This window comes from Ovis canadensis, chromosome 8 (genome assembly GCF_042477335.2).
Source record: "Ovis canadensis isolate MfBH-ARS-UI-01 breed Bighorn chromosome 8, ARS-UI_OviCan_v2, whole genome shotgun sequence".
In the NCBI taxonomy this organism is placed as follows: domain Eukaryota; kingdom Metazoa; phylum Chordata; class Mammalia; order Artiodactyla; family Bovidae; genus Ovis; species Ovis canadensis.
Genome location: NC_091252.1, coordinates 78,252,377 through 78,274,868, shown reverse-complemented (window position 1 = coordinate 78,274,868; position 22,492 = coordinate 78,252,377). Strand labels below are relative to the sequence as shown.

The 22,492-nt window shown below is 42.6% G+C and overlaps 1 protein-coding gene across 8 annotated transcripts in view; it reads left to right on the top strand.

Moving 5' to 3' along the window:
* Positions 1-22,492, top strand: part of HIVEP2 (HIVEP zinc finger 2) — a 217,591-nt gene that overhangs the window by 179,796 nt on the left and 15,303 nt on the right. For all 8 annotated transcript variants that reach the window (XM_069598556.1, XM_069598560.1, XM_069598555.1 and 5 more), the window contains 4 exons: positions 5,936-5,980; positions 6,651-12,208; positions 14,359-14,513; positions 21,936-22,111. In XM_069598556.1, coding sequence (XP_069454657.1) covers positions 7,037-12,208; positions 14,359-14,513; positions 21,936-22,111 — 5,503 coding nt within the window. In that variant the 5' untranslated portion in view covers positions 5,936-5,980; positions 6,651-7,036. The remainder of the gene's footprint in view (positions 1-5,935; positions 5,981-6,650; positions 12,209-14,358; positions 14,514-21,935; positions 22,112-22,492) is intronic.

Genomic DNA, 22,492 nt, shown 5'->3' with positions numbered 1-22,492 from the left:
TGACCATTAATGTATTATTTCTGATCTACTTTTGAATTTTGTGTAAATCACTTTTCTTCATCTTCTGGTCTGTTTCTTTAATAGCATAATATTATTACCTTTCCTTGAATTTTATTTGGTGCTTTTATTTTTATATGTCCTTAGTGGATAAGAATTGTATATGTCTGGTTTAGGGTTTAATAAATGTAATTCTTTACTGTAAACCACAAAAATTAAATCTGATTTTAAAAGTTATTGCCTCATTGCTACATGAAAACACTATATTGTATTTAATTATTAAATATAGTATCCCAGTCCTGTTTTTCATAAAATTTTATGTATGTGTTTAACTTGCAGTCCATGTTTTAAGCAAAATTATATATTCTATGAAAACTGAGAAATGGCAAGTGACCATATGCCTAATTTTCACTTGTGAGGTTCTTATTAATACTTTCTTAAAAGTAATGCTTTTCAAGGAACAAAGTAAAACAGTTGTATGTCATGAGACTTAATCATGGTCTCACAAGGGGCTGTCTTCATTAATACTTCAATATACAGATTTTAACATTGTTTAAATTGTGGATTTGTTTGAGATCCATACAGAACTCATATATTCTCTCAGGACTATGAAAAATTCAAGCATTGGAAGTATCAGAGTCAAGTGAAAATAAGAAAGCATTATTGCAGATGTATTTTTTCTGTTATATTCAGTTGCTAAGTTGTGTCTGACTCTTTTTTCAACCCCATGGACTGCGTCTGGTGGCTCCTCTGTACATGGGATTTCCCAGGCAAGAATACTGGAGTAGGTTACCATTTCCTTCTCCAGAGGATCTTCCTCTCCCAGGGGTCAAACCCACATCTCCTGTATTGGCAGACAGATTCTTTACCACTGAGCCACCAGGGAAGCCCATGTTTTATTTTACGTTGTAATAAAACTTAACAGTTGAGCTGGGAGTAGGGGATGCCGGTTGGGAAGGTGAGACCCCTTATGCTTGGCAGTCAGCCAAACGTGGATTTGATTCTGGTTCTGATCCTAAGTATGGAAGACAGTCTTAACCATTGGGCCACTGGTGGAGTCCCCACAAGGACTTCTTGATTACAGATATCTTGCTTCAGATACATGGGGGCTTCTGATTTCTCACCCAAAAGACTTATTTATTCCATGTTTTTCCCCCTTTTCCAAGTGTACTTATTATCATCACAGTAGCGTTCTATATTAGGGAGCAAATTGGTCATGGAAATAAAATCAGTATTTGAGTTTTAGTTTGGGAAATTACAGTACATTTATACAGTGGCATCTTTTTTAACAAATATTTTATTTAAAATGTGAATATCCATGAGTACATGCCAAATCACTTCAGTAGTGTCTGACTCTGTGACCCCCATGGACTGTAGCCGCCAGGCCTCTCTGTCCATGGACATTCTCTGGGCAACAACACCGGAGTGGGTTGCTAAGCCCTCCTCCAGGGGATCTTCCCAAATCAGGAATTGAACCCGAGTCTCTTACGTCTCCTGCATTGGACATACTCATGGTAAAAAAAAAAAAAAAAGAAAAGAAACAAAGAAAAATAAAGATTACCAGAAGTCATAAGGTTAAAGGTAGAAATCCCTTCCTTTGTCCCTTCTTTTGACTCCCTGGCTCCATTTCTGTGATTTAACTAATGTAAAAGCTGTTTGGCATCCTTACAGAAATTTTCTGTTTATTGCCTGTTTCTCTTTTATACAAATGGGATTATAAAATATATTCTAGGGCACGATAAACTATTTTACATCCAATGTTACTACCTTCTGGATGAGCTTTTATATTAGTACTTATAGATACACTTAATTTTCTTTAAGTGGCTGAGTCTTACAACTGAGCCTTAATTGACCTAAGTAATCCTTGTACATACATCTTTGTGCTCTTGTGTACATCTGTATGGATACATTTCAAGACATGGAATTCCTGGACCAAAGAATATGAGCTTTCTTACTATGATAAACACTGCTATATTGCCTATTAAGGAAACACATCAGATATCATTGTAATTGATACAATTGAAGTTCTCAGAATTCTATGTGTACTACATTGGCCATTCCCATATGGAAACTGAGTATTCACTTAATATCTAACAGTTTCTAAGTTATCAAGTTTTCTGGAGCCATTCATAGTCATCTGGAAGACTTTTTCACCTTGCTGTCATGCAAATTTCCTAAAAAAGATATTTATTAAAAAAATTTTTAAATCTACAGGTTAAATTTAAAAAACCCATTCTTCTCAACTTTTTAATATCTAAGGAATTAAAGCCAAGCCTTTCTGTCAAAAGTCTAAGATGTTTTACTTATATTTTAGAAAGTATGACTGAAGTTTAAAAAATGTTTTTCTCCTTGAGTTATTCTTAGGCATAGTGGCAATCAATATTATGTTTACTACTTTACTGCTTTCTAAAGCAGTTACTTGCTGTATTTTTTAGAGCACATAATATGGTGGTGGTTGCTGTTCAGTCGCTCAGTCGTGTCCAACTCTTTGTGACCCCATGGACTGCACCACACCAGGTTTCCGTGTCCTTCAGCATCACCCAGAGTTTGCTCAGACTCGTGTCCATTGAGGTGGTGATGCTATTCAACCATCTCATCCCGTCATTCCCTTTTCCTCCTGCCTTCAGTCTTTCCCAGCATCAGAGTCTTTTCCAGTGAGTCGGCCCTTCCCATCAGATGGCAAGAGTATTGGAGCTTCAGCTTCAGCATCAGTCCTTCCAGTGATTTTTCATTCAGGGTTGATTTCCTTTAGGATTGACTGGTTTGATTTTCTTCCTTTCCAAGGGATTCTCAAGAGTCTTCTCCAACACCACAGTTCAAAGGCATTAACCTTTGAACTCAGCCTTCTTTATGGTCCAACTCTCACAATCAGTACATGACTACAGGGAAAACCATAGCTTTGACTATACAGACTTTTGTCAGCAAAGTAATGTCTCTGCTTTTTAATATGCTGACTAGGTTTGTCATAGCCTTTCTTCCAAGGAGCAAGCATCTTTTAATTTCATGGCTGCAGTCATGCATTGATTTTAGAGCCCAAGAAAATAAAGTTTGTCAGTATTTCCATTGTTTCCCCATCTGTCTGCCACGAAGTGATAAGACCAGATGCCATGATCTTAGTTTTTTGAATGTTGAGTTTTAAGCCAACTTTTTTACTCTCCTCTTTCACTTTCGTCAAGAAGCTCTTTAGTTTCCCTTCACTTTCTGCCGTAAGGGTGGTGTCATCTGCATATCTGAGGTTATTGATATTTCTCCTGGCAATCTTGATTCAAGCTTGTGCTTCAGACAGCCTGGCATTTCATATGATGTACTCTGCATATAAGTTAAATAAACAGGATGATAATATACAGTCTTGATATACTCTGTTCCCAATTTGGAACCAGTCTGTTGTTCCATGTCAGGTTCCTACTGTTGCTTCTTGAGCTGCATACAGGAGGCAGGTAAGGTGGTCTGGTATTCCCATCTCTTAAAAAATTTTCCACAGTTTGGGGACTTCCCTGCTGGTCCTGTGGTTAAGACTCTCAGCTCCCAATGCAGGGGGCCCAGGTTCGATCCTTGGTCAGGGAACTAGATCCCACATGCTGCAACTAAGACCTGGTGCAGCCAAATAAATGAATAAATATTAAAAAAAATTTTTTCCACAGTTTGTTGTGATCCATACAGTCAAAGGAATAAGTGTAGTAAATGAAGCAGAAGTAGATGTTTTTCTGGAACTCTCTTGCTTTTTTTTATGACCCAACAGATGTTGGCAATTTGATCTCTGCTTCCTCTGCCTTTTTTAAATCCAGCTTGTACATCTGGAAATTCTCAGTTCATGTACTGTTGAGGCCTAGCTTGGAGGATTTTGAGCATGACCTTGCTAGCATGTGAAATGAGTGCAGTTGTGTGGTAGTTTGAACATTTTTTGGCATTGTGTTTCTTTGGGATTGGAATGAAAACAGCTTTTCCAGTCCTGTGACCACTGCTGAGTTTTCCAAATTTGCTGGCATATCGAGTGCAGCATTTTCATAGCATCATCATTTAGGACTTGAAATAGCTCAGCTGGAATTCCATCACTAGCTTTGTTCACAGTGATGCTTCCTAAGGCCCACTTGACTTTGCACTCCAAAATGTCTGGCCCTAGGTGAGTAATCACACCATTGTGGTTATCTGGGTCATTAAGATATTTTTTATATAGTTCTTCTGTGTATTCTTACCACCTCTTCTTAATATCTTCTGCTTCTGTTAGATCTGTACCATTTCTGTCTGCTATTATGTCCATCTTTGCATGAAATATTCCCTTAGTATCTCTGATTTTCTTGAAGAGAAAATCTAGTCTTTCCCATTTTATTGTTTTCTTCTATTTCTTTGCATTGATCACTTAGGAAGGCTTTCTTATCTCCCCTTACTATTTGGAACTCTGCATTCAGATGGGTATATCTTTCCTTTTCTCCTTTGCCTTTCACTTCTCTTCCTTTCTCAGCTATTTGTAAGGTCTCCTCAGACAACCATTTTGCCTTTTTAGCATTTCTTTTTCCTGGGGATGGTTTTGATTATCATCTCCTGTACAATGTTTTGAACCTCCATCCATAGTTCTTCAGGCACTCTGTTGATCAGATCTAATCCCTTGAATCTGTTTGGCACTTTCACTGTATAATTGTAAGGGATTTGATTTAGGTCACACTTGAATGACTTAGTGGTTTTCTCTACTTTCTTCAATTAAGTCTGCATTTTGCAATAAGGAGTTCATGATCTGAGCCACAGTAAGCTCCCAGTCTTGTTTTTGCTAACTGTATAGAGCTTCTTCATCTTCAACTGTAAAGAATATAATCAGTCTGATATCGGTATTGACCATCTGATGATGTTAGTGTGTAAAGTTGTCTCTTGTGTTGTTGCAAGAGGATGTTTGCTATGACCAATGTGTTCTTTTGGCAAAACTCTGTTAGCCTTTGCCCTGCTTCATTTTGTACTCCAAGGCCAAACTTGCCTTACTCCAGGCATCTCTTGATTTCCTACTTTTGCATTCCAGTCCACTATGATGAAAAAGACATTTTGTTTTTTTTTTTTGGTGTTAATTGTAGAAGGTCTTATAGAACCTTCAAGAAGGTTGAATGGTCTTCATAGAACCATTTAACTTCAGCTTCTTTGGCGTTAGTGGTTGGGCATAGACTTCGATTACTATGATATCAAATGGTTTACCTTGGAAATGAACCAAGATCATTCTTTCATTTTAAGACTGCAGAGACATTACTTTGCCAAGAAAGGTCCATCTAGTCAAAGCTATGGTTTTTCCAGTAGTAGTATGGATATGAGAGTTGGACTCTAAAGAAAGCTGAGTGCTGAAGAATTGATGGTTTTGAACTGTGGTGTTGGAGAAGACTCTTGAGAGTCCCTTGGACTGCAAGGAGATCCAACCAGTCCATCCTAAAGGAAATCAGTCCTGAATATTCACTGGAAAGACTGATGCTGAAGCTGAAACTCCAATGCTTTGGCCACCTGATGCGAAGAATTAACTCATTTGAAAAGACCCTGATGCTGGGAAAGATGGCTGGATGGCATCACCGACTTGATGGACATGAGTTTGAGTAAACTCTGGGAGTTGGCGATGGACAGGGAGGCCTGGCATGCTGCAGTACATAGTGTCACGGAGGGTCGAAAATGACTGAGCAACTGAACTGAACTGCATTTTGGACTCTTGTTGACTATGAGGGCTACTCCATTTCTTCTATGGAATTCTTGCCCACGTAGTAGATATCATGGTGATCTGAATTAAATTTGCCATTCCCATCCATTTTAGTTCACTGATTCCTAAAATGTCAGTGTTCACTCTTGCCATCTCCTTACATTACATCTCATAACATTGTGAGATCTACATATAATGAGTTTTAAATTGACATTTGTAATTGGCAACGTTATAGTTTAATGGAGCAATATTTCCTAACTGTATTTATTTTCTACCCAGGAAGCGACAAGACAATCATGCCCATGAGAACTCTAAACCATTCAGGTAAACATTATATTTTTTAACTTTCCCCAAAATCTGTTTTTTCATCCATATTACGAAGATTTTATAACTATTTTATTTAGATGCACTTCTCTTGCCTTTTCCAAAGCTCTGTGACAATCTTTAATTCTTGCAGCCAGCCTTAGTCTAATCAATGTTTTTAAGTTATAAAATATACTTACATTTTATGTTAACATTATATATAATACATATAACATTTTATGTTAGCATTGTATTATATACTTGTAAATTATATCATATTATACATTTAACATATCTAAATAGAGAAATATGTAGTACACTTAGCATGTAAGTCATAAAACTTGGTTAACAATAGCTCTAAATTTATGTTAATGAAGACTTTGAAAATTTTTATGATTTTATAAATAATACATATCAAAAGTTTTCCCTCAAATGCTGTTATTGTATCAAGATTAAGGAGGGTTTAAAAGGGTGACCAAAAGTTAAGAGATTTATGCTTATGACTATATTAAATTTGCAATTAATAACCTTTAATTGTGGAATTAATGTAACAGATATAAAAAGGATTTCTTGGAATAAACATATTTTCACTGTATCCAATTTCAGGCTGTATATTTAGGGTTGGTTTTAGTTTCTTACTTGATAACTGTTATTGACAATCTCTTTTGTGTTTTGTTCTGTTTTCTTTCAGACCATTTTGTCTTAGTGAAACTGACAGTTGAACTTTGCTCTAGTTGATGGGCAGAATTTCTCCTAGACTATTCATCATCCCAATTTCATCCTAGTTGAAAATATTCAAATGCCATAAGAAATCTTTATAGATTTGCACTTAGCTTTTGGATGGACATTTCTACAATGGAGAGAACTGTGTTATAGCCCCGGTCCAAGGACATACCATCAAATGCCCACAGACTACGGGGTGGGTGTGGAAGGTTCCAAAGAGAAGGAAAACTCAGCAAGTCTGCAGACACCCTGGAACATGGAAGCAAGCAAGCTTTGAAAGGGACAGCTTTGAAGACACCCCATGAGTCTGCACGGCTTTCAAGCAAACTAGCACTTGAGACCTTGTGTGACAAAATGGACACTGGGGACACAGCTCTAGGACAAAAAGCTACCTCAAGGTCTGGAGAAACTGATAAAGCATCAGGTAGATGGAGACAGGAACAATCAGCTGTTATTAAGATGAGCACTTTTGGCAGTCAAGAAGGACAGCGGCAACCACAAATTGATCCTGAGCATATTGGAAACACAGCATCAGCACAACTCTTTGGTTCTGGGAAACTGGCCTCACCTAGTGAAGTGGTCCAGCAAGTGGCAGAGAAGCAATACCCACCACACCGTCCAAGTCCTTATTCATGCCAACATTCACTCTCTTTCCCTCAGCACTCATTGCCACAGGGGGTCATGCACAGCAACAAGCCACACCAGAGCCTCGAAGGCCCTCCGTGGCTTTTCCCTGGCCCTTTGCCATCTGTTGCCTCTGAGGACCTATTTTCCTTTCCTATACACGGCCACAGTGGTGGTTATCCTAGAAAAAAGATTTCAAGTCTGAACCCTGCTTATAGCCAATACTCCCAGAAAAGTCTAGAACAGTCTGAAGATGCTCACAAAAAAGAGCACAAACCCAAAAAGCCCGGCAAGTACATTTGCCCTTACTGCAGCAGGGCATGTGCCAAACCCAGCGTACTGAAAAAACACATTAGGTCCCATACCGGTGAGCGGCCATACCCATGTATACCTTGTGGTTTCTCTTTCAAGACGAAGAGCAATTTGTACAAGCACAGGAAGTCACATGCCCATGCAATTAAGGCAGGATTAGTCCCTTTCACAGAGTCAGCGGTATCAAAATTGGATCTAGAGGCTGGTTTTATTGATGTAGAAGCAGAAATACATTCAGATGGTGAACAGAGTACAGACACAGATGAGGAGAGTTCTTTGTTTGTTGAGGCTTCTGACAAAATGAGTCCTGGCCCACCCATTCCACTGGAAATGGCCAGCAGAGGTGGCTATCACGGGTCATTGGAAGAATCGCTGGGAGGTCCAATGAAGGTGCCGATTTTGATTATCCCCAAAAGTGGAATTCCTTTACCTAATGAAAGCTCTCAGTATATTGGCTCTGATATGTTACCAAATCCGTCTTTAAGTACTAAGGCTGATGACTCTCACACAGTTAAACAGAAACTTGCACTAAGACTGTCAGAGAAAAAAGGACAAGATTCTGAGCCATCTCTGAACCTTCTGAGCCCGCACAGTAAAGGAAGCACTGACTCTGGTTACTTTTCCCGCTCAGAAAGTGCAGAGCAGCAGATCAGCCCTCCAAACACAAACGCGAAGTCTTATGAAGAAATCATCTTTGGAAAATACTGTCGGCTTAGTCCAAGAAATACACTCAGTGTTACTACCACAAGTCAGGAACGCGCCACGATGGGTAGGAAGGGCACCATGGACTCATTACCTCACGTCAACACCAGGTTAGATGTCAAGATGTTTGAAGATCCTGTTTCACAGCTGATTCCAAGCAAGGCAGAAATTGACCCCAGTCAGACAGGCATGCTAAAATCCACCAAATTCAACAGTGAGTCAAGACAATCCCAGACAATTCCATCATCTATCAGGAATGAAGGAAAACTTTATCCAGCCAATTTCCAAGGTGGCAGCCCAGTTCTCCTCGAAGCTCCAGTTGACTCTTCACCCCTTATTCGAAGCAACTCAATGCCAACTTCTTCAGCAACTAACTTAAGTCTTCCTCCTTCTTTGAGAGGAAGTCACTCATTTGATGAGCGGATGACTGGCTCCGATGATGTGTTCTACCCAGGAACGGTAGGCATACCACCTCAGCGCATGTTAAGGAGACAAGCAGCTTTTGAGCTGCCTTCAGTCCAGGAGGGGCATCTGGAGGGAGACCATCATGGCAGGGTGTCCAAAAGCATCACAGGTCCATCCTTGAAGGAAAAGAAATTGATTCCTGGGGACAGGGTCAGCTATGATTATGACGTCTGCCGCAAAACCTATAAGAAGTGGGAGGACTCTGAGACAACGAAGCAAAACTACAGGGATGTTGCCTGCATCAGCCCATTAAAACATGGCGGAGAGTACTTCATGGATCCCTCGGCTCCATCCCAGGGCATGCCAACCATGTTTGGAACCACCTGCGAAACTCGAAAACGCCGGAAAGAAAAGAGCGTCGGGGACGAGGAGGACACCCCCATGATCTGCAGCAGCACGCCTTTGGGCATCGCGACTGCAGATTACGAGTCCAAGCTGCAGATGCAGGAAGGCACGAGGAGTGGGTTCGGCCTGGCTGGACAGGAAAACCTTTCTCACGGGCTCTCTGAGCGCTTTGACCTGTGTCGACCCCCACTGCAATCTGGGAGCCCCTCTCTCGGGTCAGAGGAGTCACCCTTGGCGGCTGATCCGGACAAGCAATCGGATGGAGCGGGCAGAAAGCCTCCTGGAAATGTGATCTCTGTGATTCAGCACACCAACTCGCTGAGCCGCCCCAATTCCTTCGAGCGGTCCGAGTCCGCTGAACTTGTGGCCAGCACCCAGGAGAAAGTCTCATCACCCTCTGAGACGTGTGACAGCGAGATCTCCGAAGCCCCGGTGAGCCCGGAGTGGGCCCCGCCCGGGGAGGGCGCGGAGAGCGCGGGGAAACCGTCCCCCGCGCCCCAAGTCCCGCCGCCGCCGCCACCCTACCACGCGCCGCCCCGGCTGGTGCGCCAGCACAACATCCAAGTCCCGGAGATCCGTGTGACCGAGGAGCCGGACAAGCCGGAGAAAGAGAAGGAAATGCAGAGCAAAGAGCCGGAAAAGCCTGTGGAGGAGTTCCAGTGGCCCCAGAGAAGCGAGACCCTCTCCCAGCTCCCTGCCGAGAAGCTGCCGCCCAAAAAGAAGCGTCTGCGACTCGCGGACATGGAGCACTCCTCCGGGGAATCCAGCTTCGAGTCCACAGGCACCGGCCTCTCCCGCAGCCCCAGTCAAGAGAGTAACCTGTCCCACAGCTCCAGCTTCTCCATGTCTTTCGATCGAGAGGAGACCATGAAGCTTGCGGCTTCCAAGCCAGATGAGTTCGGGAAGCATTCGGAGTTCTTGACCGTCCCCGCCGGTTCCTACTCACTGTCAGTCCCTGGCCACCACCATCACCAGAAGGAGATGCGACGCTGTTCATCTGAGCAGATGCCTTGTCCTCACCCCACGGAGGTCCCAGAAATTCGGAGCAAGTCATTTGATTATGGGAACCTGTCCCACGCGCCCACAGCTGGAGCGTCGGCCGCCTCTGCGCTGTCCCCGTCCCGGGAGAGGAAGAAGTGCTTTCTGGTGCGCCAGGCGTCCTTCAGCGGCTCTCCCGAGATCTCCCAGGGGGAGGCCGGCGCGGATCTGGGTGTCAAGCAGGAGCAGCTGGAGCATCTGCACGCCAGCCTCAGGTCCACATGGCCCCACGCTCCGTGCTCCGTGCTCCCTCCCCTCCCGGCGGAGGACCCAGGGAAGCAAGTCGTGGGTCCCTGCCCCCAGCTGAGCTCAGGCCCCCTCCACCTGACCCAGCAGCAGATCCTGCACCTGGATAGTCAGGAATCTCTGAGAAATCCCTTGATACAACCGACATCCTATATTGCAAGCAAGCACTTGTCTGAACAGCCACATTTGTTTCCCCATCAGGAGGCTCTCCCGTTTTCTCCAATCCAGAGCGCCTTGTTTCAGTTCCAGTATCCTACCGTCTGTATGGTTCACTTACCAGCCCAGCAGCCCCCTTGGTGGCAGGCACACTTCCCCCATCCTCTTGCTCAGCACACTCCGAAGAGCTATGGCAAGCCTTCTTTCCAGGCAGAAGTTCACCCCAGCTACCCCTTGGAGCCCTTGGCCGAACACACTGGAAAGAAATCCGCTGATTACACGCACACGAAAGATCAAGCCTACCCAGGTTATTCAGGAACATCAGGGCTACCCTCAAAGAACCTCCTTCCAAAGTTTCCCTCTGGGGAGAGCACCAAGTCAACAGATACTCCCTCTGAGCAGGTTGTTCAGGAAGATTTCGCCTCAGCGAGCACTGGGCCCTTGCAGTCCTTGCCGGGAACGGTGGTTCCTGTTAGGATCCAGACGCACGTCCCATCCTATGGGAGTGTCATGTACACAAGCATTTCTCAGATGCTTGGGCAGAACAGCCCTGCCATTGTCATATGCAAAGTTGACGAGAATGTGACCCAAAGAACCCTGGTAACCAACGCGGCCATGCAAGGGATAGGATTTAACATTGCCCAGGTGTTGGGGCAGCATGCAGGCTTGGAAAAATACCCCATCTGGAAAGTACCTCAGACTTTACCCCTTGGCTTGGAATCCTCAATCCCCTTATGTTTACCTTCCACCTCTGACAGCGTGGCCACCCTGGGAGGCAGCAAACGTATGCTTTCCCCAGCCAGCAGCTTAGAACTCTTCATGGAAACGAAGCAGCAGAAAAGAGTCAAGGAAGAAAAGATGTATGGACAGATCGTGGAGGAGCTCAGCGCCGTGGAGCTGACCAATTCAGACATCAAGAAGGATCTCTCCCGCCCCCAGAAACCCCAGCTGGTTCGACAGGGCTGTGCTTCCGAGCCAAAGGATGGCTTGGCGTCAGGGTCATCTTCCTTCTCCTCGCTGTCCCCCTCCTCATCTCAAGACCATCCCTCTTCCAGCGTGCCCTCAAGGGAGCCTGTCATGCCAGGCTCCCGAGCATCCCCCCTGGGGCAGAAGTCATCCAGTGGGCCCTCGGAAAGCAAAGAGTCCTCAGATGAGTTGGACATTGATGAGACAGCCTCTGATATGAGCATGAGCCCTCAGACCTCCTCCTTACCACCTGGGGACAGTCAGCTCGAAGAGCAAGGAAAGGGCCAGAAACTGCCTGCTGGTGTGCTGGTCCACAGGGCCTCAGGCCCAAGTGGGAAAGTGGCGAATTCAACTCTTCTTTTCACGGACATGGTAGATTTCCAGCAGATTCTTCAGTTCCCCAGTCTGCGGACAACGACAACTGTGAGTTGGTGCTTCTTGAATTATACAAAACCCAATTATGTGCAGCAGGCCACCTTCAAATCCTCGGTTTATGCTTCATGGTGCATTAGTTCCTGTAACCCAAACCCATCTGGATTGAACACCAAGACCACACTGGCTCTTCTGAGGTCCAAACAAAAAATCACTGCAGAAATTTATACTCTGGCTGCTATGCACCAGCCTGGAACTGGCAAACTGACATCGTCAAGTGCTTGGAAGCAGTTTGCTCAGGTAACAAACTTTGTTTCTGAAAGCGTTCTGTGTTGTAGATTTGATTGCTGAGCAGAATAACGTAGTAAAGAATGTACGACCAAAAAGATACAAGTAAAGTGAAGGCCACGGTGGCCAGAATCCTCCGCAGATAGGCCTTAATCATTGATGTGAACTTAGTTATGAGGGTCTTAGGACTGTCCCAAGCACAAGGTATCTCTCCGGCCAGGTGCTGTGAAATCCCACCTCAGGGGCTAATTCCTTAGAGTTCCTCCCCCTTCTGAACAACCTGGGTTAGTGACCTAGGAAATCGACTTTTTGTTGATATGAGGAATTCAGGAAATTGTGAAATGAGGACATAGAACAAGGAGTGAGCACTAGAGAGGAAAGGTCGGGAAGGTGTCAATTACAAATTGGTGCTTGCCAAGGGCATTTACCATCTGCCTCGGCGGAGATTGCATCTGAACCTGTGCTTCTGTAGCTGTTGATCTTCGACATGCCCTGAAGGGTATTCAGCATAGAGAGTGAGACACTCTGTACTCCAGGGAATCTGGTGGAACAGGTCTTTAGATAGATATTTTTCAGGAACTGATTCCACGATTCCAGTCCTTGTTGTTGTTCACTCACTTAATTGTGTCCGACTCTCTGCAACCCCATGGACTGCAGCACACCAGGCTTCCCTGACCTTCACTATCTCCTGGAGTTTGCTCAAACTTGTCCATTGAGTCAATGATGCTATCCAACCATCTCATCCTCTATCGCCCCCTTCTCCAGCCCTCAATCTTTCCTGGTATCAGGGTCTTTGCCAATGAGTAGTTTCCAGTCCTTGCATCTCCTCATTTCTAGAAAAGTACTAAATCTCTTCATGGTGACATCAGCTCCCTGTGACTGGCAGAAAACCTTTTGTAAGAAGAGTGCTTTATGGCATTGAACACCCCCTTCACCAAATCTCGTATGTTGAACTTTCCCCACTACCACTGGGGCTTCCCTGGTGTCTCAGACGGTAAAGAATCACCTGCATTGCAGGAGACCCGGGTTTGATCCCTGGGCCGAAGATCCCCTGGAGAAGGGAATGGCAACCCACTCCTATATTCTTGCCTGGAGAATTCCGTGGACAAAGAAGCCTGGCGGGCTACAGTCCATGGGTTCACAAAGAGTCAGACACAACTGAGCAACTAACACACACATACACTAACTCTTTGGAGCAGTTTCTCAGGGCTATCTAAAGTGCTGTCTCCCGGGTTGCAGTCCTCAGTCAGTCAGTTCAGTCGCTCAGTCTCAGTCGTGTCCGACTCTTTGTGACCCCATAAGTTGCAGCACGCCAGGCCTCCCTGGCCATCACCAACTCCCAGAGTTCACTCAAACTCATGTCCATCGAGTCGGTGATGCCATCCAGCCATCTCATCCTCTGTCGTCCCCTTCTCCTCCTGCCCCCAATCCCTCCCAGCATCAGAGTCTTTTCCAATGAGTCAACTCTTCCTCATTTTGCCTCAAATAAAACTCAACTCACAACTCTCATGTTACGCATCTTTTTTCAGTCGACAAAGGAAACTGCAGGATGTCAGAACTGAGCTCTGCCAACTTCTGGGGGAAGAGTTGGTCCCATTGACTATACTTTTTACTAAAATTTATTTTATATTTATAATACATATGTATTTCTCTCAACTCATTTTCCCATGGATTAGTGGGTTTGCTTCTGCATGAACAGTTATTGCCTTATGTGTAAAATTATAAAAGTATTAATAAGGGCCATTTTGGAATTTATGCTAATAAAAAAGTAAATGGAGGATTTATAAATATAAAATATATAAAATGTACAGTATATTTCAGTTACCATTTCTCTTTAATAACTTTTGAAAATGTTTTTGAAATGCATAGAGATTGCTTGAATTGCTACTTCCAAAATACAGCACTTGTTTTTAACATTTTTATTAGTGTTGCACGGTATTTGTGCTAATGGGGTCTTGTTTTTAAAAGAATGTTGAATTTATTCTGTAGAAACTGTCATTCTTTTCTGATTTTATCCCCATTGTCCCTTTTATGTAGCCACCCCATGGCCTTTTAGTATGAAATTTAGGCTAATTTTCAGAGACCATGAAAGAGTGGAATACATGGGCTTCCTCTGTGTTTTAGGGAATGCATACAAAATGATTCTCTCTTTTTTCCTGCAGATGAAACCAGATGCGTCCTTTTTATTTGGCAGCAAACTAGAAAGGAAACTAGTGGGAAGTATCTTAAAGGAAAGAGGGAAAGGAGATATTCATGGAGATAAGGATATTGGATCCAAGCAAACTGAGCCTATTCGAATTAAAATCTTTGAAGGAGGGTAAGGAAACATAAGTGCAAATGTCAACTATTCTATTAGACATCAGAGTTAATGGTCCTGAGTGTCTGTGTGGAAAATATCATACCTCCTCTGGTCCGAAGCATAAAGCAAATTCTTTTTGTATACACATTTCTGAAGTCTGTTTGGTAACAGATAATGAGTTTATGCCCATGCTTTCATGACTTGCTTTTAATAAAAGTATCTTATTGTATATGGTTTGAACCTCTGCCTTAAATTTTCATACCTCTAATTTAAACTGCTGGACTTTTGATGTCATCTAACTTTGTTCATTCTTTAGTATTATTTTTACAACCACTTGTGTTATTAATGGACATATTTTTATTTTGCATTACAAAAATGCAATCTTGCGCACTCATGTACGTACCTGGAAGCCAGTTGGTTTTATTGTTTTTATTATTACCTGAACTCCAGATAAATGGGATTTTACCAGTTCCTGCACTACCCTCTTTCTCTTCCAGGAACCAAGCCAGAGCACCATTTTGCATGTTTCTCCAGCCTCCTCTGATCTGTGATAGTTTCTCTGTCTTTAGGAATTTCTTTTTAAGAATTCTGAGTTGCAGAAACTCAAATGATAAGGTTCAATGACTTTGTTATCTATCTAGTTAAGAAAAATTACATGTGTGTGTAATGTCAAGTTTTAGATTTTGATAGAAAAGTATCTTCAATCCAGTCACATTGAAGAAAAAGCCCAGATATTTGGTTTAAATTTTTTTTAATTTAAAGGACATTAACCACATTTGGAGATTGTGATGTAATTACCTTATCTCTACAACAGATCTATAATTTACAACTTTCCATGACCATGAATTTATTCTAATTATATTTAAAGGACAAAATAATGTTATCTGTTTGACCCTAAATTGTTAGTTCAGTTCAGTCACTCAGTCGTGTCCGACTCTTTGCGACCCCATGAATCGCAGCATGCCAGGCCTCCCTGGCCATCACCAACTCCCAGAGGTCACTCAAACTCATGTCCATCGAGTTGGTGATGCCATCCAGCCATCTCATCCTCTGTCGTCCCCTCCTCCCAGCATCAGAGTCTTTTCCAGTGAGTCAACTCTTCGCATGAGGTGGCCAAAGTATTGGAGTTTCAGCCTTAGCATCAGTCCTTCCAATGAACACCCAGGACTGATCTCCTTTAGGATGGACTGGTTGGATCTCCTCGCAGTCCAAGGGACTCTCAAGAGTCTTCTCCCAACACCACAGTTCAAAAGCATCAATTCTTTGGCGCTCAGCTTTCTTCACAGTCCAAGTCTTACATCCATACATGACCACTGGAAAAACCATAGCCTTGACTAGACAGACCTTTCTTGGCAAAGTAATGTCTCTGCTCTTGAATATGCTGTCTAGTTTGGTCATAACTTCCCTTCCAAGGAGTAAGCGTCTTTTAATTTCATGGCTGCAGTCACCATCTGCAGTGATTTTGGAGCCCCAAAAAATAAAGTCTGACACTGTTTCCACTGTTTCCCCATCTATTTCCCATGAAGTGATGGGACCAGATGCCATGATCTTCGTTTTCTGAATGTTGAGCTTTAAGCCAACTTTTTCACTCTCCTCTTTCACGTTCATCAAGAGGCTTTTTAGTTCCTCTTCACTTTCTGCCATAAGAGTGGTGTCATCTGCATATCTGAGGTGATTGATATTTCTCCCGGCAATCTTGATTCCAGCTTGTGTTTCTTCCAGTCCAGCATTTCTCATGATGTACTCTGCATAGAAGTTAAATAAGCAGGGTGACAATATACAGCCTTGACATACTCCTTTTTCAATTTGGAACCAGTCTATTGTTCCATGTCCAGTTCTAACTGTTGCTTCCTGACATGCATACAGGTTTCTCAAGAGGCAGGTCAGGTTGTCTGGTATTCCCTGTTTTTTTCAGAATTTTCCACAGTTTATTGTGATCCACACAGTCAAAGGCTTTGGCATAGTCAATAAAGCAGAAATAGATGTTTTTCTGGAACTCTCTTGCTTTTTCCATGATCCAGCGGATGTTGGCAATTTGATCTCTGGTTCCTCTGCCTTCTAAAACCAGCTTGAACATCTGTAAGTTCACGGTTCATGTATTGCTGAAGCCTGGCTTGGAGAATTTTGAGCATTACTTTAGTAGCGTGTGAGATGAGTGCAATTGTGCAGTAGTTTGAGCATTCTTTGGCATTGCCTTTCTTTGGGATTGGAATGAAAACTGACCTTTTCCAGTCCTATGGCCACTGCTGAATTTTCCAAATTTGCTGGCATATTGAGTGCAGCGCTTTCACAACATCATCTTTCAGGATTTGAAATAGCTCAACTGGAATTCCATCACCTCCACTAGCTTTGTTCGTAGTGATGCTTTCTAAGGCCCACTTGACTTCACATTCCAGGATGTCTGGCTCTAGGTGAGTGATCACATCATCGTGATTATCTGGGTCATGAAGATCTTTTTTGTACAGTTCTGTGAATTCTTGCCACCTCTTCTTAATATCTTCTGCTTCTGTTAGTCCATACCATTTCTGTCCTTTATCAAGCCCATCTTTGCATGAAATGTTCCCCTGGTCTCTCTAATTTTCTTGAAGAGATCTCTAGTCTTTCCCATTGTGTTGTTTTCCTCTATTTCTTTGCACTGATCGCTGAGGAAGGCTTTCTTATCTCTCCCTGCTATTCTTTGGAACTCTGCATTCAGATGCTTATATCTTTCCTTTTCTCCTTTGCTTTTTGCTTCTTTTCTTTTCACTGCTATTTGTAAGGCCTCCCCAAACAGCCATTTTGCTTTTTTGCATTTCTTTTCCATGGGGATGGTCTTGATCCTTGTCTCCTATACAATGTCACAAACCTCATTCCATAGTTCATCAGGCACTCTATCAGATCTAGTCCCTTAAATGTATTTCTCACTTCCACTGTATAGTCATAAGGAATTTGATTTAGGTCATACCTGCATGGTCTAGTGGTTTTCCCTACTTTCTTCAATTTAAGTCTGAATTTGGCAATAAGGAGTTCATGATCTGAGCCAGTCAGCTCCCAGTCTTGTTTTTGTTGACTGTATAGAGCTTCTCCATCTTCGGCTGCAAAGAATATAACCAGTCTGATTTCGGTGTTGACCATCTGGTGATGTCCATGTGTAGAGTCTTCTCTTGTGTTTTTGGAAGAGCATGTTTTCTATGACCAGTGCGTTCTCTTGGCAAAACTCTATTACTCTTTGCCCTGCTTCATTCCGCATTCCAAGGCCAAATTTGCCTGTTACTCCAGGTGTTTCTTGACTTCCTACTTTTGGATTCCAGTCCCTTATAATGAAAAGGACATCTTTTTTGGGTGTTAGTTCTAAAAGGTCTTGTAGGTCTTCATAGAACCGTTCAACTTCAGTTTCTTCAGCATTACTGGTTGGTGCATAGGCTTGGATTACTGTGATATTGAATGGTTTGCCTTGGAAACAAACAGAGATCATTCTGTTGTTTTTGAGATTGCATCCAAGTATTTTGGACTCTTGTTGACCATGATGTCTACTCCATTTCTTCTAAGGGACTCCTGCCCGCAGTAGTAGATATAATGGTCATCTGAGTTAAATTCACCCATTCCAGTCCATTTTAGTTCGCTGATTCCTAGAACGTCGACGTTCACTCTTGCCATCTCCTATTTGACCACTTCCAATTTGCCTTGATTCATGGACCTGACATTCCAGGTTCCTATGCAATATTGCTCTTTACAGCATCGGACCTTGCTTCTATCACCAGTCATATCCACAATTGGGTGTTGTTTTTGCTTTGGCTCCATCCCTTCATTCTTTCTGGAGTTATTTCTCCACTGATCTTCAGTAGCATATTGGGCACCTACTGACCTGGGGAGTTCCTCTTTCAGTATCCTATCATTTTGCCTTTTCATACTGTTCATGGGGTTCTCAAGGCAAGAATACTGAAGTGGTTTGCTATTCCCTTCTCCAGTGGACCACATCCTGTCAGACCTCTCCACCATGACCCGGCTATCTTGGGTGGCCCCACATGTCATGGCTTAGTTTCATTGAGTTAGACAAGGCTGTGGTCTGTGTGATCAGATTGGCTAGTTTCCTGTGATTATGGTTTCAATGTGTCTGCCCTCTGATGCCCTCTCCTAACACCTACCGCCTTACTTGGGTTTCTCTTACCTTGGCCGAGGGGCGTCTCCTCAGGCTGCCCCTCCTGACCTTGAACGTGGAGTAGCTCTTCTCAGCCCTCCTCTGCCCACACAGCAGCAGCTCCCTGGACAGGGGTTGCTCCTCGCCGCCGCTGCCCCTGACCTCGCGCGTGGGGTAGTCCCTCTCTGCCGCTCCTGCGCTTGTCGCAGCCTGGCGCTCTTGGTCACCGCCCCTGACCTCGGAAGTGGGGTAGCTCCTCCCGGCCGCTGCTGCGCCGCCGCAGCCCAGCGCTCCCGGCCGCCACCCCTGATCTCGGGCGTGTGGTAGCTCCTCCCGGCCGCTGCCCCTGACCTCCGGCGTGTGGTAGCTCCGCTCTGCCACGCTTCTGCATGGTCCGTCACAGCCGGCGTTGGTAATACAAGATATCAGTTTCTCACCTAGATTTACCATTTGGAAATAGATTATGGAAGCTGGTTACCTCATAGGGTTGGCCCCCTTTGGGTGGATGCCTGAGTATTGTCACCGCTGAAACCACAGTTGTTTGTCGTCATGAAGCTTGTCTCAGTATTTTTTGACATTCCTCATCTTTTAACACAAACAAGAGAAACAGAGATAATATCTTTCCTCAGAGCCCAAGAAGTTCCTGTGACTGAGTCAACCCTTGTGTCCAGCAGTCTTCTTCAGAGCAGTGCACTTGTGCTAGATAAGTGAGACCTTCACAGGGCTGCATGCTTTGGGAAGCTCATCGCCACTAACAAAAGATGCAAATGAAAAGCATATGTGAACATTTTATTACTGTGTTTTGACGATCCAAAAGGATTGTGCCGATATTTCATTTCCTCTTCCTTTCATTGTCCCTTTATGGGCTATATCCCATTCATTCCTTAATCTGTGATCCAGCTTCTGCCTGGTGGTGACCAGTTGTTTATTCCAAGAAATGTGTTAAAACCTCTTAGTTTGCCATTGCAAAGTGATGACTTCCAAAAAAAAAGGAAAAAAAATTACTGACCAAATTTTTAAGTGTATATGTGTTCTATATTGTCTAATTCATAGACCTAGTAATTTCATTGCTGTTGTTATTTAGTTGCTAAGTCATGTCCAACTCTTAGTGACCCCATGGATTGTAGCCCACCAGGCTCCTCTGTCCATGAGATTTCTTACACAAGGATACTAGAGTAGGTTGCCATATTTCTTCAAAAATCCATTAATTCTTGTATCAAGATTTATGGGTCTGTAAAACTTTTGAAGGGTAAATATTTTATTTGTACAGATTTTTCTAATACATTTATATTTTATACAGAACTTAATTTTCATTCTGGAAGCAAGTTAATCAGCTAAGGAATTTAAAATAGTATTATTTGAAAATAAAATGTGTTTTCCATGAAGTACAATGATGTACCACAGGAAGCTTGAAGTACCCTTCCCTGGAGAAGAATTGCTGTCTATGAAATTATTTGTTTTATTCTGTAGTCCTTAGGTAGTTTCATCCAGTTTGGGGCAGAGAATATTGGTATTAAAAGGTGACATATTGTGCAACTTTAGGTTCCTTTCTGCTTTATTACAAAGACAATGAGATAAAAGATAAAGTTCAAAATAGTTTTGAAGAAAAAGTTGACTTTGGAAATTCTTTGTAAAAGGGGAAAGATTTAAAGGACTAAAAAGTACATAAAATTGACTATTCATATTTTTGATACTACTTAATTCTCACCTGGATTGGTACTGACTGAAAAACAGATAATGTTAAGATCAAATAGTATCCATAGCAGAGTTGACAGGATGGATTTTCTATCTTAAAAATCCTTCAGTGGTTTGGACGAATGAAAGTGAATTTGCTTTTATTCCTGATGATGGATTAGCTGGAACAAAATAGAGAAGTCTGCAATGCTCTTAGAATATTTAAAAACAAACAAAAGAAAAAAAAAAAAGACTAAATCTAAGACCTTTAAGTCAGCACACACTGAGTTAGGGCGTTTGTAGGTCACTTTACCTTTGGAAGTTATAAAAAGAATCCTCAAAAGAAATATCTTTGGCAGTAGACCCATAATTCTAGCCTGTGATTTAAGAGATAATGATATTTACTGAGTTATTCAGTAGAATGCTGCTATACACTATGATGGATCATGTTTCCTTAAATGCTGAACAAAATGAGACCGATGGTGATCACTAGGTAGCTTTCTTCCATGGATTATTACAGTGAATACCTAAGACTTTGTTCATCTTACTGATTTAATTAAATTGGATGACCTCAGACATCCTTTCAAACCTCTCTATAAACCCTTCCAGAAACAAAGACAAATTTGATTGAAAAATAGAATCTCTAGTTTTTATTATATAACAGTACCTTCCAGAAGCCACTTGAAATTTAGACTTCACTTCAGTACAGAATTACGGTCCTTGGGAAGAACAGATCAAATCTGTAGGCAACAGTTGGTGAGCTCAGCTCAGCCTGTGTAAGCTAGAAATTTCTGACTCTCGTGCCAGGATTGTAAAAATAGAGTAGAAACTTGCAGTGAAGAATTCTATAATCAGTTATATTTATTCTAGCAATTTAGAGGGGTATATGTGTTGTGAATGCACATCTTAGATGATGTAATGTTAACAAGTGATATGTGATGATTTAAGTATGCTAGTATAACTTTTTGGATGTTTCTTGGTATCCAAATCTGGAAGGAGTAAGGTGCACAGTGCTGCAACTCTTTGCGGCTTATATAAGCCCATTTGAACTTCTATACAGAGTCCATATAGTCACATTTCATGGAAGAGCCAACTCCATTTTGAATTCCACATAGAAAAAAAATTCCCTTTTATTTACAATGCCAAATCTGTTACCAAGTTCTTCCAGGTACTGCATAGATTTCACTGGATCTGTAGAAATAAAGTTGAATAATTGTAAAAGACCCATCTAAAATTTTGTCTTGCAAGTGATTAGCTTTTGATTTTATATATATAACATGTATTTGGAAACATGTTAGTATTTGGAATCATGTAAACTATTTGGAGGGAGAAGGCAATGGCATTCCACTCCAGTACTCTTGCCTGGAAAATCCCATGGATGGAGGAGCCTAGTAGGCTGCAGCCCATGGGGTCACTAAGAGTTGGATATGACTGAGCACCTTCACTTTCACTTTTCACTTTCATGCATTGGAGAAGGAAATGGCAACCCACTCCAGTGTTCTTGCCTGGAGAATCCCAGGGATGGGGGAGCCTGGTGGGCTGCCATCTGTGGGGTCACAGAGTCGGACACGACTGAAGCAACTTAGCAGCAGCAGCAGCAGCAGCAGCAAAGTATTTGGAAACACACTGAATTTTCCCTTTTTTAACAGATATAAATCAAATGAAGACTATGTATATGTCAGAGGACGTGGACGTGGAAAGTACATTTGTGAAGAATGTGGGATTCGCTGTAAGAAACCGAGCATGCTCAAAAAGCATATCCGCACGCATACTGATGTCCGGCCTTATGTCTGCAAGTTATGTAACTTTGCCTTCAAAACAAAAGGTACCGGTCTGATTTTTTTTTAAGAGGGAAAACTTTTTTTTAATGGTTGTTCCAGATTCTGAATACCGTTTTGTAACTGTCATCGACAATTAGATGGTTTTCTTTGTGAAAATGTGACACTCATGAAATGTGTTTTCTTTCTGTAAGTGGTCTGAAGATGTATGAGACAGTGAGGCTCCTTTTATGACTGAAGTAAAAGCTATAGACTTAGGTCCAGGCTAGTAGTCTCGAAGGAAGTGGCTAAGAATTGCCTGCATAGCTATTACTTCTTGTTGGAAATGTTATGTGGTCTAGAGAATCTTTGCACCAGTATTGAAATTCTGCAGGGAGACAACCCATTCCAGGGCATTAGAAAAGCAAGGAAGCAGCTGGGAAGAAAAC